A 14,254-nucleotide genomic window follows, 5' to 3' on the forward strand; every position below is an offset into this window, starting at 1 on the left:
GCACCCTATTTCCTATTGTGCACTACTTTTTGGCCCAGGGCCTGGTCAAAAGTAGGGCGCTATATAGGGATTATGACTCACAATAGACCTCCCATCGCTGTGCTATACTCCACATGATCTCTTCAATGGCTAATTGATCTTAACTGGCAGAACCTGTCTCACAGTTATATTTAGGTGTACAAAGCATGATTTGTTCACGTTTACTTAGATGCCATATACTGTATATACGTGTCACTTGATAAATGGTTAAAGGGGGGGGGTTCAAATACTAACACAAGGCTTTTAGTTTGGTTAAGTGCTGAGAGCATGGAGGTGGTCCCAGACATGAGTTATTTTAGCAACCCTCCTCAAAGGCCGAGCCCTATTCTCTAGTCTCTGGTATGGCATACAGCTGTGGCACTGACTGGCTGTCGTGCTGTGTGTCTGAGAATGTGGAGCGACACAGGGCACGGTCTGATCGATTTAGAGTCCCCGGGGAAACAAGGGAATTCCCTGAAAGGGTTATTCAGGGTACAGAGCAAAAATAATCACCAGCTCTAAGAAAACATGCCTGCTCTTTAGATCAAGAACAGCCCTCCCTCACTTCCTCCTCTCCCCTTTCCATTATTCCCTCCCTTCTTGCCCCATCCTGTATTCTAGAAGATTAATATATCTCCTTTTTTCCCCCCCCCCCCCCCCCCCCCCCCCAGTCGGAGTTCTCCAGTGCCGCCATCCTCCACCAGGGGAGGAGAGACCAGGTAGCAGAGTCATGTCGGGCCCAGAGTGCATCCAGCCGCAAGCGCCGGGTCCTGACCCCTGGTGACCTCAAACACCTGGTGGTGGATGAGGAGCATGAGCTCATCTACTGCTATGTCCCCAAGGTGGCCTGTACCAACTGGAAACGCGTCATGATGGTCCTCACGGGACGCGGCAAGTACAGGTCAGTAGCACAGGAAACTACTATTAAGATTTGAAATACCATTGCAAGACACATTTTCCGTATGGAACACAATGAATAAACGATTAAAGATGTAAAAAGAAAAGCTGAATAGTGGATAATGTTTTATTTTATAATACTACTACTGATACGACTACGCTGTCACATAACATCCTAATATTGAGTTGCATCTCCCCCTTCTGCCCTCAGAACAGTTCATTGGGGCATGGACTCTACAAGGTGTCGAAAGCGTTCCACAGGGAGGCTGGCCCATGTTGACTCCAATGCTTCCGACAGTTGTGTCAAGTTGACTGGATGTCCTTTGGGTGGTGGACCATTCTTGATACACACGGGAAACTGTTGAGCGTGAAAAACCCAGCAGCGTTGCAGTTCTTGACACAAACCGGTGTGCCTGGCACCTATTACCATACTCCCTTCAAAGGCACTTAAATATTTTGTCTTGCCCATTCACCCTCTGAATGGCACACAGACACAATCCATGTCTCAATTGTCTCAAGGCTTAAAAATCCTTCTTTAACAAGGGACATCAATGAGGGATCATAGATTTCACCTGGATTCACTTGGTTAGTCTGTCATGGAAAGAGCAGGTGTTCTTAATGTTTTCCATACTCAGTGTTTATAACTGCTGTTAGTATTACTACCTCTCTTACTACTACAATTTAGATACTTTTAATTGTTTCTGTTGTTTTTTATTCTGTTCCTCATGGTCTTTATTTCTCTCCATCCCAGTGACCCTATGGAGATCCCTTCCAACGAGGCCCACGTTCCGTCCAACCTGAAATATCTGAACCAGTACAGCATCGCTGAGATCAACCACCGCCTCAAGAGCTACCTCAAGTTCCTGTTCGTCCGGGAGCCCTTCGAGAGGCTCGTCTCCGCTTACCGCAACAAGTTCACCCTCAAGTACAACTCCTCCTTCCACCGCCGCTTCGGCACCAAGATCGTCCGCCGCTACCGCAAGGACGCCACGCAGGAGGCGCTGCTCAACGGCGCCGACGTCAAGTTCCGGGAGTTCGCCGAGTATCTTGTCGACCCGGCCACGCAACGCGACGGCCCGCTCAACGAGCACTGGCAGACGGTGTACCAGCTGTGCCACCCCTGTCACATCCACTATGACCTGGTGGGCAAGTACGAAACCCTGGAGGAAGACGCCAACTACGTTCTGCGACTGGCGGGGGTGGGCGAGTCGGTGCGCTTCCCGACCTACGCCAAGTCCACCCGCACCACAGACAGCATGACGGCCCAGTTCTTCAGCAACATCAGCTCTCAGCAGCACGGCCAGCTCTTCCAGCTGTATAAACTGGACTTCCTCATGTTCAACTACTCCACGCCAAGCTATCTGCGACTGGACTAACGACTAGAGGACCAGGACATGACTAGCCAGTTGGGACTCTGGGCATATCCACTTTTAATAAGAGAAGAAAAAAATAACTGAGAGAGAGGAGAATGGATATTTTTGCGAAAGCTTTATTCAAAAACTGTGGTCACTGTTTCTGGGGGTGAATAGGAAGGGCTGAGGTGAATGGGAGGGACAGAGATTGAGGAAAGGTGCTGGATCCGATTTGATGTGAAAGAATCTTTGTTATCCAATCAGCATTGTCCTGAAGGTAATAAAGGAGGAAGTGGAGATCCTATACCATGAGAATGCAGGGTTCGGGTGGAGCTGATGTCAGAGGTTTTCTAAGAGGGGAAAAAGAGGAGAGAAGCAGGACTCTTGGAGAGTGGTCAATGTGTGTTTTGTATGTAAATGAGGTGGGACTCTTGACCAATTAGGCTGCTTTGGATTTTGCACAGCAAATGGTGGCCTCGCATGCACGCGCCCTGGCCCCAAAGCATCATGGGAGCTGAGCTTATTTTATAACGAACAATAACGAAACTCCGTCAAATTGTAAAACACATCCATGTCCTTCAGTCTGCTGTATCCTGGGTGTGTTTGATAGCACCCACCAATTATACATTTGATAAGTAAACTGGCTCTTGGCTCCACCTCAAGCCCTCCTCATTATAGCTGTCTATTGACTTTGCTCTAAAGACCTCTAGAACCATCAGGTGTAAACAGTGGAGCTACAATTTACAGCCAACTGCTCTAAAGTAGTAGCTATGCTGTCAAGATCGCCATCATCACAGGTGAAAAGAACTCATGAGGTTTGCCAGGTGAGGCCTCAGACTCCCACAGCAGGATCTGAAACGGCAGCCATTTTAGAAAGACGCTGAGCACCCTCAAGGCTTTAAGCCACAGGAAGTGGTCAGAAGGAGAAAGGAAGTGCTGTTGTGAATGGGTGCACCGGATGTGATTGACAGGTGTTAGGGGCCTCCCACTGACCCAGCGAGGAACTGAAGAAGAGATGGCCCGTGTGGCTGTGAAAGGGTTTAAGGGACAGGATCTCATAACCCCGCCCACGCCACGCCCTTAAACCAGGGAGGGCCATAACCCCGACCACGGGCCATAACCCCCCCTCCGCTTCGACGACCAATCATGTATTTTAGTAAATTAAGTCTTTTTATTTTATTTTTTATGTCTTGGTTTTATTGTCTTATGAAAACATTGCTGCGAGCAGCAATAAAAAAATATTATTTAAATTACTTTTACTGTCAGTGGGTGGGAGGGGGGAGACGAAGATTTTAATATTCGTTTTCTTGGCAGATGAACATTTGAGTAGATTTTTAAAGATAAAATAGTTTTTATGAGTTTTGTTTTTCATGTTTTTTGTCCTGAGTTGCCTCCGGTACACTGTTAATGATAACATTTAAATGTTCTTCCTTTTTCCGAAGGGCGTACAATATAGTGAAGTCCGTGGCTTTGGTTTCTCTGTGCGTGAGAGCTGGGACATCCCATGGGATTTAGAGTTATTCCCTCTCTCCCCATTACTGAATCTGGTGCCAAAGGGTTGGAACACTGCCAATGACAGAAAGGGACAGTCAACTCAACTCTTATCAGTACTTTTCAGTACATCCAATAATTTACAAAACATTGACAATCCTGTGATTGAAAACATAAACTATTGCATGAGAAAAGTATTCCACATACATATCTACATCGCAGGCTACTGCTCAGAATCAGAAACAAGAGCAGTGGTAGCCTTGATAATGATCGATAATGGAACCGTCTACCTTGGAGTCTGGCGGTGAAAGTCAGGTCTGTGTTCGCCCTCAGGTGAGAGTGCAGTGTCTAATCATTACTCTGTGTAGTCTATGGGATCACAGAGAGTCATATACACAGTGCAGGAGTGGGCGACGGAGGGAGAGAGAAGACAACGTAATTAGCCAAGCTGGGAGGGAGGGAGTCCTCTTTATTCTTTACACCCCTTTGTCATTCTTCTTCCATTCAGACTTCAAAGAGAGAGGGACGTTTATTGGGAAAGTAGCATATTTTTTATATTGCTAGGTCTGAGCAGAAGTAACAGCTGCACAGAAATGATTCACTTCTATATTCATCTGACCCTCTGACTGTTTAGACAGGCGGGGTGACTAATGACAAGCTCACCTCATTCTGTCATAGCTTCTAAAATATTGGTGTCAGTTGTGTATGCTTGCATGTGTTTGTCGTTATAATTAGCAACTGGTTTGGAGGAACAAGGCCCTTCACATCTGGCTCTGATAAAGAGGAAGGCTGCTGGTTTGGCCTACATCTCCGACCCCATCCACTTACAGAAACAATGGGAGCATTCTGAGCTCCCCACACACACACACACACACACACACACACACACATACACACACACACACACACACACACGCTGATATTGATGCCACGCAGCCTCTTACTCAGCAGCTGTACTCTAGTGAGGGTTGGTAAGTGAGGTATGGAGGGATGGTTGGGTATGGACACATTTAAAACACCACACACTCAGCTTATCTCTAACTGCCTATTTAGCCTCCAAAATGAGACACTTTACCCAAAGGCTTCAAAACTCTGCAAACAAACTGTTATGGAGTCCTCTCCTATGCTCTCCTCTTGACTCCAACCTCTCTCCCAAAACAGCCCCATATAAAAACAGAAGTGGATTTTTGGACAGTGTCAGTGATCCCTACCCTCGCAACAGGAAAAGGGCAGGCTTCTTATACAAACAGAGCTGTTAAAATCCCACAGAGGCCCAGCCTAACGATCCCTGTGGAAATACTGACCTGATTCAAACCTTTTTTTATTCTCCATTCTTATTCCATATCCTAGCTCACTCTACCTATAAATCCACCGAATCCAATTCTGACATGTCCATTCAGTGTTCTTGTGCTGTATAAGTATTTATTGACGAGTGTACGGGTATATTTATGTTGTTGGAGAACGACGTCTATTGTTGGACTGAATTACATATTTACTGTGTTGCTAAATGCAGAAGCACAGGAAGTGCACGCTCCTCTGCACATACGTAAACATATCCACTCTGGGGCCGGGGGTTTCTAGCCAGAGATAAGCATGGATGGGGCAGTTATCTGTCAGTGTAGTGTTTTTTGTGTGAATAGTTTATCTTTCTGTCTGAGATATTCTTATTCAGTCAGTATCTGTGCAACAGTAAAAACATCCCCATAATGCCCATGGAACTTCCTTTGTGTAACACATAAAAGGGTCCCCATGATGTTTCCTGCGGTCACGAATTAGCCCTTTGGTACCAACTCTCAGACCATGAGGCTTTTCAGAAATGTTCAAAATATTGCCAACTGTTCAAATCACTGGAAGGTTGTTAGAGCAGATCTCCCACTCAAAATGCACAGAAACCAAAGCCTGGAATGGTAATAGAGCTATTTCCTTTCCCTATCTTAATTATGTCTTTCTATGTTGTTCTGTTGTATTCCTCTGTCAGCAACACTCCACAGCAGCTTCCACACGTTTCATTGACCTCATAGAAATATAACATATAGATAGAACACAGTTTATGATTATGTCCAATCCATTCTATGGTTTCCTCCTGCATAGCCTACAGTACATGACCACAGGGCACTTCAGTCACCACAGACAGTACCTTATAGGGTCACCACAGACAGAGTCAATGGGTGCTGAAATGATCTGTGCCTTTTCATTCCTCTCATTGGAGCACTTTACTGTCATCTGATTGGTCAGTCCACACACACACACACTCTCTCCCTCTTCAACTGTCAGATTAAAGTTGAAAAACAGCATCCCACACACTAACACAGTCAGATCACCTGTAGAGAGACTCATGTGACCACATCAAGAGGCTTTGCAAATAGAGGGTTTTTGAAACGCTTGCTCTGCTCAGATCTTCCCTCCTCTCCTAAGCCTTCAGATACTGGATGGTTTTCTGTGGCTCTGTGTTGCTCAGAGGTTGTACGTACACCCTTCAAAACCACACTTCAACCCTCAGATCTCTGTGTGCTGGTTTCAGTGTTCTCATCCGTTGCCAGATGGTGAGAGTGTGTGTTGAGCTGTGTTCACTTAACCCAATGTTGTTGAGAGTCTAGGCCGGCTACTCTGCTGTCAGATGCCATGTCATCGGCCAGTGTGTGTGTCGGAGAGGTCACAATGTGCTGTACCAACGAGTGTGTATCTGAACTGTGTGTGTATTGGAAAGGTCGCTCTGTACTGTACCTGCGCTGCCTTAGAGTAACTCGAGGAACTCTCTCAAACAGGCTACGTTGTATTTATTCATTCATTCACCAACGACTACCCATAACATGCCTCCTGGTGGTCTCCATGGCAACACACCTGGACTTTTCTCACGGGACAGACTGTCGGTTCATCATCAAGGCCCTCTCACCAGAAACATGAATAATTGAATATATCGACTGCAGGTAGTGGGAGAGGAGTTGTGATTCCCCAGCAGTGTTCCATGGTTCATTCTGTCTGATGTTTTCACAATAAAATGCCTCAGAAACTCAAACCCAGATGCCCCGGACGAATGTGTTTTTTCACTGTCTGCATACAAGCAAGCATGCGCGTGCAAACACAGCCACAACAAACACACGACATTCTATATATCAAACGCTAATCACGCATACATATTTGTCACATTATCACTCAGTGGTTCCATGGGTATTCTCTGGTTGGCATGGATATTGTCTCTCGTCAACCCATGGGCACCCCATGCCAACTGATGATTCCACACTTGGCGTTCCAAAACACGCCATCTGTTTTGTTTGTGAAAAGCCTGCAGATGCCGCTCTGCCAAAACAATTTCCCGGGTTACCATGGTTACCGAGACATTCTTGTGCTCTACGATGGAAGAACATTCGTGTGGTATGTATAACGTAACTATCTGCTAGCTGTGGAGGAACTGAAGTGGAGATAATAACAGAAGCTCAATCTCCTCTACAAACAGAATGACCATACATGTGACGCAGATGGTGGTCCAATGGTAAGTGCCTGACTCAAAACCAAGAGGTTGTGGGTTCAAACCTAATTTCTCGTATGTTTCTGCAACTCTCAACGTCAAATATACAAAAGAGAATGGTAAGAAGTGCGAAGGAGTCGTGTCTCCCTGGCGTGAGGATCTTGAGCCATAAATCAAATCTAATCAAATGTTATTTGTCACATGTGCCGAATACAACAGGTGTAGACCATACAGTGAACTGCTTACTTACAAGCCCTTAACCAACAATGCAGTTAAGAAGTTAAGAAAAAAAAGTGTTAAGTAAAAAATAGAAAATAAAAGTAACAAATAATTAAACAGCAGCAGTAAAATAACAATAGCGAGGCTACAGTATATTCATGTGTAACAGTATAACTTTAAACCGTCCCCTTGCCCCGACATGGGCGCGAACTAGGGACCCTCTGCACACATCGACAACAGTCACCCACGAAACGTCGTTACCCATCGCTCCACAAAAGCCGCGGCCCTTGCAGAGCAAGGGGCAACACTACATCTAGGTTTCAGAGCAAGTGACGTAACTGATTGAAACGCTACTAGCGCGTACCCGCTAACTAGCTAGCCATTTCACATCCGTTACACTCACCCCCCTTTCAACCTCCTCCTTTTCCGCAGCAACCAGTGATCCGGGTCAACAGCATCAATGTAACAGTATAACTTTAAACCGTCCCCTTGCCCCGACACGGGCGCGAACTAGGGACCCTCTGCACACATCGACAACAGTCACCCGCGAAACGTCGTTACCCATCGCTCCACAAAAGCCGCGGCCTTTGCAGAGCAAGGGGCAACACTACATCTAGGTTTCAGAGCAAGTGACGTAAATGATTGAAATGCTACTAGCGCGTACCCGCTAACTAGCTAGCCATTTCACATCCGTTACACATGGGGTACCGGTACAGAGTCAATGTGTGGGGGCAGCGGTTAGCTGAGGTAATATGTACATGTAGGTGTAGTTAGTGACTATGCATAGATAGTAAACAGAGAGTAGCAGCAGCGTAAAAGAGGGGTCTGGGTAGCCCTTTGATTAGCTGTTCAGGAGTCTTATGGCTTGGGGGTAGAAGCTGTTAAGCCTTTTGGACCTAAACTTGGCACTCCGGTTCCGCTTGCTGTGCAGTAGCAGAGAAAACAGTCCATGACCAGGGTGGCTGGAGTCTTTGACAATTTTTAGGGCCTTCCTCTGACACCGCCTGGTATAGAGGTCCTGGATTGCAGGAAGCTTGGCCCCAGTGATGTACTGGGCCATACACACTACCCTCTGTAGTGCCTTGCGGACGAAGGCTGAGCAGTTGCCATACCAGGCAGTGAAGCAACCAGTCAGGATGTTCTCAATGGTGCAGCTGTAGGATCTGAGGACCCATGCCAAATCTTTTCAGTCTCCTGAGGGGGAATAGGATTTGTCGTGGAGAAGGTGAAAAGTTTTAAGTTCCTCGGCATACACATCATGGACAAACTGAAATGGTCCACCCACACAGACAGGGTGGTGAAGAAGGCACAACAGCGCCTCTTCAACCTCAGGAGGCTGAAGAAATTTGGCTTGTCACCCCGAAAACACTCACAAACATTTACAGATGCACAATCGTGAGCATCCTGTCTGGCTGTATCACCGCCTGGTACGGTAACTGCAATGCCCTTAACGGCAAGGCTCTCCAGAGGGTAGTACGGACTGCACAACGCATCACCGGGGGCAAACTACCTGCCCTCCAGGACACCTACAGCACCTGATGTCACAGGAAGGCAAAAAAGATCATCAAGGACAACAACCACCCGAGCCACTGCCTGTTCACCCCGCTATCATCCAGAAGGCGAAGTCAGTATAGGTGCATCAAAGCTGGGACCGAGAGACTGAAAAACAGCTTCTATCTCAAGGCCATCAGAATGTTAAACAGCCATCAATAACATTGAGAGGCTGCTGCCAACATAGACTCAAATCTCTGGCCACTTAAATAAATTGACTTAAAAGGTATCACTAGTCACTTTAAATAACGCCACTTTAATAATGTTTACATACCCTACATTACTCATCTCATATGTATATACTGTATTCTATACCATCTACTGCATCTTGCCTATGCCGCACGGCCATCGCTCATCCATATATTTATATGTACATATTCTTATTAATCCCTTTACATTTATGTGAATAAGATAGTTGTTGGGAATTTGTTCGATTAGTTTTTAGATGTTACTGCATTGTCGGAACTAGAAGCACAAGCATTTCGCTACACTCGCATTAACATCTGCTAACCATGTGTATGTGACCAATAAAATGTGATTTGATTTGATTCACGAGTGTCTTAGTGTGTTTGACCATGACAGTTTGTTGGTGATGTGGACACCAAGGAACTTGAAGTTCTCAACATGTTCCACTACAGCGCCGTCGATGAGAATGGAGGCGTGCTCGGTCCTCATTTCCCTGTAGTCCAGAATCATCTCCTTTGTCTTGATCACGTTGAGGGAAAGGTTGTTGTCCTGGCACCACACGGCCAGGTCTCTGACCTCCCTATAGGCCGTCTCATCAATGTTGTGTGCCATCGGCAAACTTGGTGTTGGAGTCGGAGTTGTAGGTTTAAACCCAGGTGCTGTGTGGTTGCCTTCTGAGGAGTTACGGCCACTTGAGGAAATGGGTGATTTGAAGGCAGTATACATTCCTGGGGTGCAATTCCAGAACAGCAAAGAGCAACAGTCATGGATAAAATCTCCTGGAAAAAGCAGAGAGTTAGTTTTTCCAAGAGATTTCATCCACGACTGCTGCTTTTTGCAGGAGAGGGAACCCCAGGTATTTACCCCATGACATCTACTAGCCTTCTAACCATTACTGAGTATGAACACAACTACACTCGAGAGCTGAGCCTGGGATTGAACCTACAACCCTGGGTACTAGAGGCGAGATCGTTACCCGGAGAGCCAGTAGCTCTTTCACACTCATCTCTGTACATTTGTCATGAAGAAATAGAAACTAGCTAAGGATCTAATGACAGATACATTTGACGAACTGTGAAAGCACAATTATAACTGGTGTAAAGTTGCTGCTTTGCTGATGAATCAACCAAATGCTGAGTCACTGAGGCATCTGCTATTTATTGCACCCTGTAGTTCACATTGAGAAAGTCCCCTACGTCAACAGCTTGGTTTGAATCTACCCCAATATGGCCACTTGTTCCAGTGCATGTATACAGCCTGCTCTCTGTGGAAAGGTCCTGATCTCTCTCATTATACAGACCTTGTGGTCAGCACAGTGGTTCCTTTCAAGTGGGCACCTTTGAAGAAATGGCCAGGGCCACGGAATCCATAAAAAAAAACTTGAGTTGGAAAGTTCTCATCCCTCTCTCGCCACAGATCAGTCTTTCATTAATAAAAGCACAGTACTGTCTCCTACCACCTTTCTGAACTACATATCAATCCCTAATATAAGCAGAAATAACCCACCCAGAGAACTACAACACAATACGTTATGCATAAAACTTACTGCCATTGTAAATTCCACCACCTGCTTTTTCCAAGACATAGGAAATAAGTTAATATTCCCATTCTAAAACATACAGCATCTACCCACAGAGGCATTTCGCCACTCCTGTCAGAAATGCATCCAGCATCTCTCCACATACAGAGGCATTTCTCCATTCCTGTCAGAAATACATCCAGCATCTCCCCACATAGAGGCATTTCTCTATTCTTGTCAGAAATAGTTCAAGCATCTCCCCACATAGAGGCATTTCTCCATTACTGTCAGAAATAGATCCAGCATCTCCCCACATACAGAGTCATTTCTCTATTCCTGTCAGAAATAGTTCCAGCATCTCCCCACATACAGAGGCATTTCTCCATTCCTGTCAAAAATACATCCAGCATCTCCCCACATACAGAGGCATTTCTCCATTCCTGTCAGAAATAGTTCTAGCATCTCCCCACATAGAGGCATTTCTCCACTCCTGTCAGAAATACATCCAGCATCTCTCCACATACAGAGTCATTTCTCCACTCCTATCAGAAATACATCCAGCATCTCCCCACATACAGAGTCATTTCTCTATTCCTGTCAGAAATAGTTCCAGCATCTCCCCACATAGAGGCATTTCTCCATTCCTGTCAGAAATAGTTCCAGCATCTCCCCACATAGAGGCATTTCTCCATTCCTGTCAGAAATACATCCAACCTATTTCCACGGCCCTGCCTTTTCATTGGCTATAAACCCTGTCATTAGAGGGAGGCTGCTAACAGTGGCACATCAGGGGAGTGTGTGTGTGTGTGTTCATGTGTAGGGAAGGGAAGTTAACAGCTGCTGTGTCCATGTGAGCTGTGTCACTGTGGGTATCTGTGGTTTGGGAGAATGCATGTAATCAGTTGGGGCTTTATTTATGCTTAAAAGGCAAATACAACACCTGACAAAGTGTTGCATCACCGCAGGTCTCCAAAACAATCTCTCTCTCTCTCGGTCTATTTATGCTGTTCTCTGTGTATCTCATGGCTGTGTCCCCCTCAGGCTTCCATATGTTGCCACACACGCAGATGTGTGATTCCCACCTCAAATTAATGTTCACCACCCACCCGGTGGCTATCACTTTCTCCCTCTTTCTGTGTTTCTTGACAAATGAGATTGATTAAGTAAAGAAGAATCGATTGGTGTTTCACTTCCTCAGTAGAGCCATCGGGCCCTGCTCACAGCGTCATTGATTCCTCCCAGTCCCCCTCAGTGACATAGGTCTACAGTAGGTTTTATACTGGCTACGGTTCAGAGGTGATAAAGACACGGCTAGATTATGAACCAGGCCGACTGTAGACAATAAATACTTGAGCTGTTCTTATTTAAACCCTTGGCAAAGGCACAGTTCAGGTCAGAAGGCTAACCCTGGCATCTGACGCCACTCCATCAGTCCCCAAGGAATCTCACCCCTGGGTGGCAGGAATCTCTCAGTTTACTTCCCTTCCTCCATGTCTCCTTCCTACTAGTTATTTCCCCTCTCCAACCCATCCCTCTCGCTCTCCAGTCATAGTAGTAAAACATATAACAATGATTTTCATTTTAATAACCCTCATTAGGTTTACCCCTGACAGTCATGATTATCTCGCACAGCAACACTGGGTCGATTGAGTTTCCATAGAGGCACACTCTGAACACCCCATAACTAGAGAAAATAATCAGGGGGGGAAATGATCTGTTTCCTATTAGCTTCCAGTGTGAATCAGCTATTGTTCTCCGTTCAGTTAGGCCAGTAAGACCGGGGGCCACATACGTCCGCTGGGACTACTGGAGGGGCCAGAGATGACCCCTGGATTAGGTTTCAATTTCATGGTCCCCCTGGTGCAGACCGTACCCCTTTTCCCAAGCCATAGTCAAACCTGTCAACTCAAACCCCCCAATACAAGGTTCAGCACCCCTTGTTAACACCAGAGCGTCTAGACATCAACAGAGGCACACTGTTACATGCCCACAGAATACTGTACATACTACACATAGAAACACAGAACAAACATACAGAGGCTGCTCACTTACATTCTCAGACTGTAGTAAGAGAGAGTGTGTGATGCAGTCATACAGTACATGATTCCTCTCTGTAGCCAGGCAGAGACATGGGCCAACATTGGAGACATGCCACCTCATAAAAACCATCTAGTGTAATAAATGTCTAACATCTTAACTCAACAGTAACACAGTGGGAGTTCACACTCTCAACCATCTGGTGTTCACTTTTTGCCAACTCCTCATCTTTTCCTAATGCAGACATTTTGTTTTAACCCTATGCTGTCACAATAACATTACCCATGCTCAACAACTACAGTATCTACTGAATGGTAAGGAGGCAGAGAAATCCCATAACACACTTTAAGAATGATATCATTTAAAACCTCACTTCCAAGTGTCTTTTCCCCCATGCAGTCAGTGATTGCAGAATTTGAGTAAGTATCTACAGAGGACAGTAAAAGAAAAAACAAGCATGTCAGTAGTCTAGATAGATTACATCCTGATTCCCTGCTCTCTCCTATACAGTATAGACAGGAGGTGAAGAGACAGCCAAGAGTAATTCAGTGTTCTGGTTATGGGGTCTCAGGAGGTTCTGCTCTGGTCGTTAAGCCACACGCTACTGACACTTCAGAGACTCTCCTCTACAACCATGAAAATCGGCTTTTAAAAGCGGGGCAGACAGACAAGCGCGCAACACAACCGTGAAAATACACAAGCAGCAAATCTGCTCTTTAACTACTTAGTCACGCCCTTCCGACTTCACTGAGAAAGAACAAAAACACAGCAAACTGAAGGCGTGTTACGGTACATGGGTTAACGTAGCATGGTATCAGTACTGTCAAATAATAGATATCCATTGGATAGACCTAGTCCTAGGTTGGCAAAGGGTCGGAAACTTTCTGGTAAGTTTCCAGATTTTTTTCGGAAATTTTCCATGGGAAGTTAAACTCTGGAATTTGGGGAATTTTGCTTAAATTCATTAAAAAAAGTTAGCTTATAACAGTGAACGTTTTTTTGTGGGATACACAAGGCAATTCTAGGTCTTCTGGCATATTTTGGTTAAACTATCCCCAATTCAATGGAATTGCAACCCTCTGCATGCACAGTGCATTCTTCCATCACATGTACAGCTGATTCTCAAGATCTTGCACACTAATGAGATGCTATTGAGCCCACACTACTACACTGTCTGAGCCAAGGACTACATGCTTTCTGGTAAGTTTTGATCACAATACTGGGTGGGGTGAATATATTTTATATGACATACATGATTTTTTGTTAACTAGTAAATAGTAGCCTACAGCAAAGTGTGTTTAAATAATTTAGAACTAGAATAATTTAGAATAGTTTTTGCTACCATGTGGGTTTTAGCTTGCTTGAGCCTGCTAACTGAGGAGTGTTAATTCACCTGTTTCCCATACATGTTCCATTTAAAAATATATATCTTACAAATTAGTGGTTTAATCTAACTGCCTAACTATTTATCTGTACATGGACTTGTATTTGCTGTTAAAAAAAAAAAAAAAATCTCTA

The 14,254-nt window shown here is 45.3% G+C and overlaps 1 protein-coding gene across 1 annotated transcript; it reads left to right on the plus strand.

Annotated features, from left to right (window-relative positions):
- Positions 1-683: 683 nt before the first annotated feature.
- LOC129866067 (carbohydrate sulfotransferase 11-like) lies at positions 684-6,774 on the plus strand (the record flags this gene model as incomplete). The annotated part of the gene is made up of 2 exons (XM_055939188.1): positions 684-919; positions 1,667-6,774. Coding segments are annotated over 2 exons (861 nt in total), but the record flags the coding sequence as incomplete, so codon positions are not given.
- Positions 6,775-14,254: the final 7,480 nt, after the last annotated feature.

This window comes from Salvelinus fontinalis, chromosome 11 (genome assembly GCF_029448725.1).
Source record: "Salvelinus fontinalis isolate EN_2023a chromosome 11, ASM2944872v1, whole genome shotgun sequence".
Taxonomy (NCBI): domain Eukaryota; kingdom Metazoa; phylum Chordata; class Actinopteri; order Salmoniformes; family Salmonidae; genus Salvelinus; species Salvelinus fontinalis.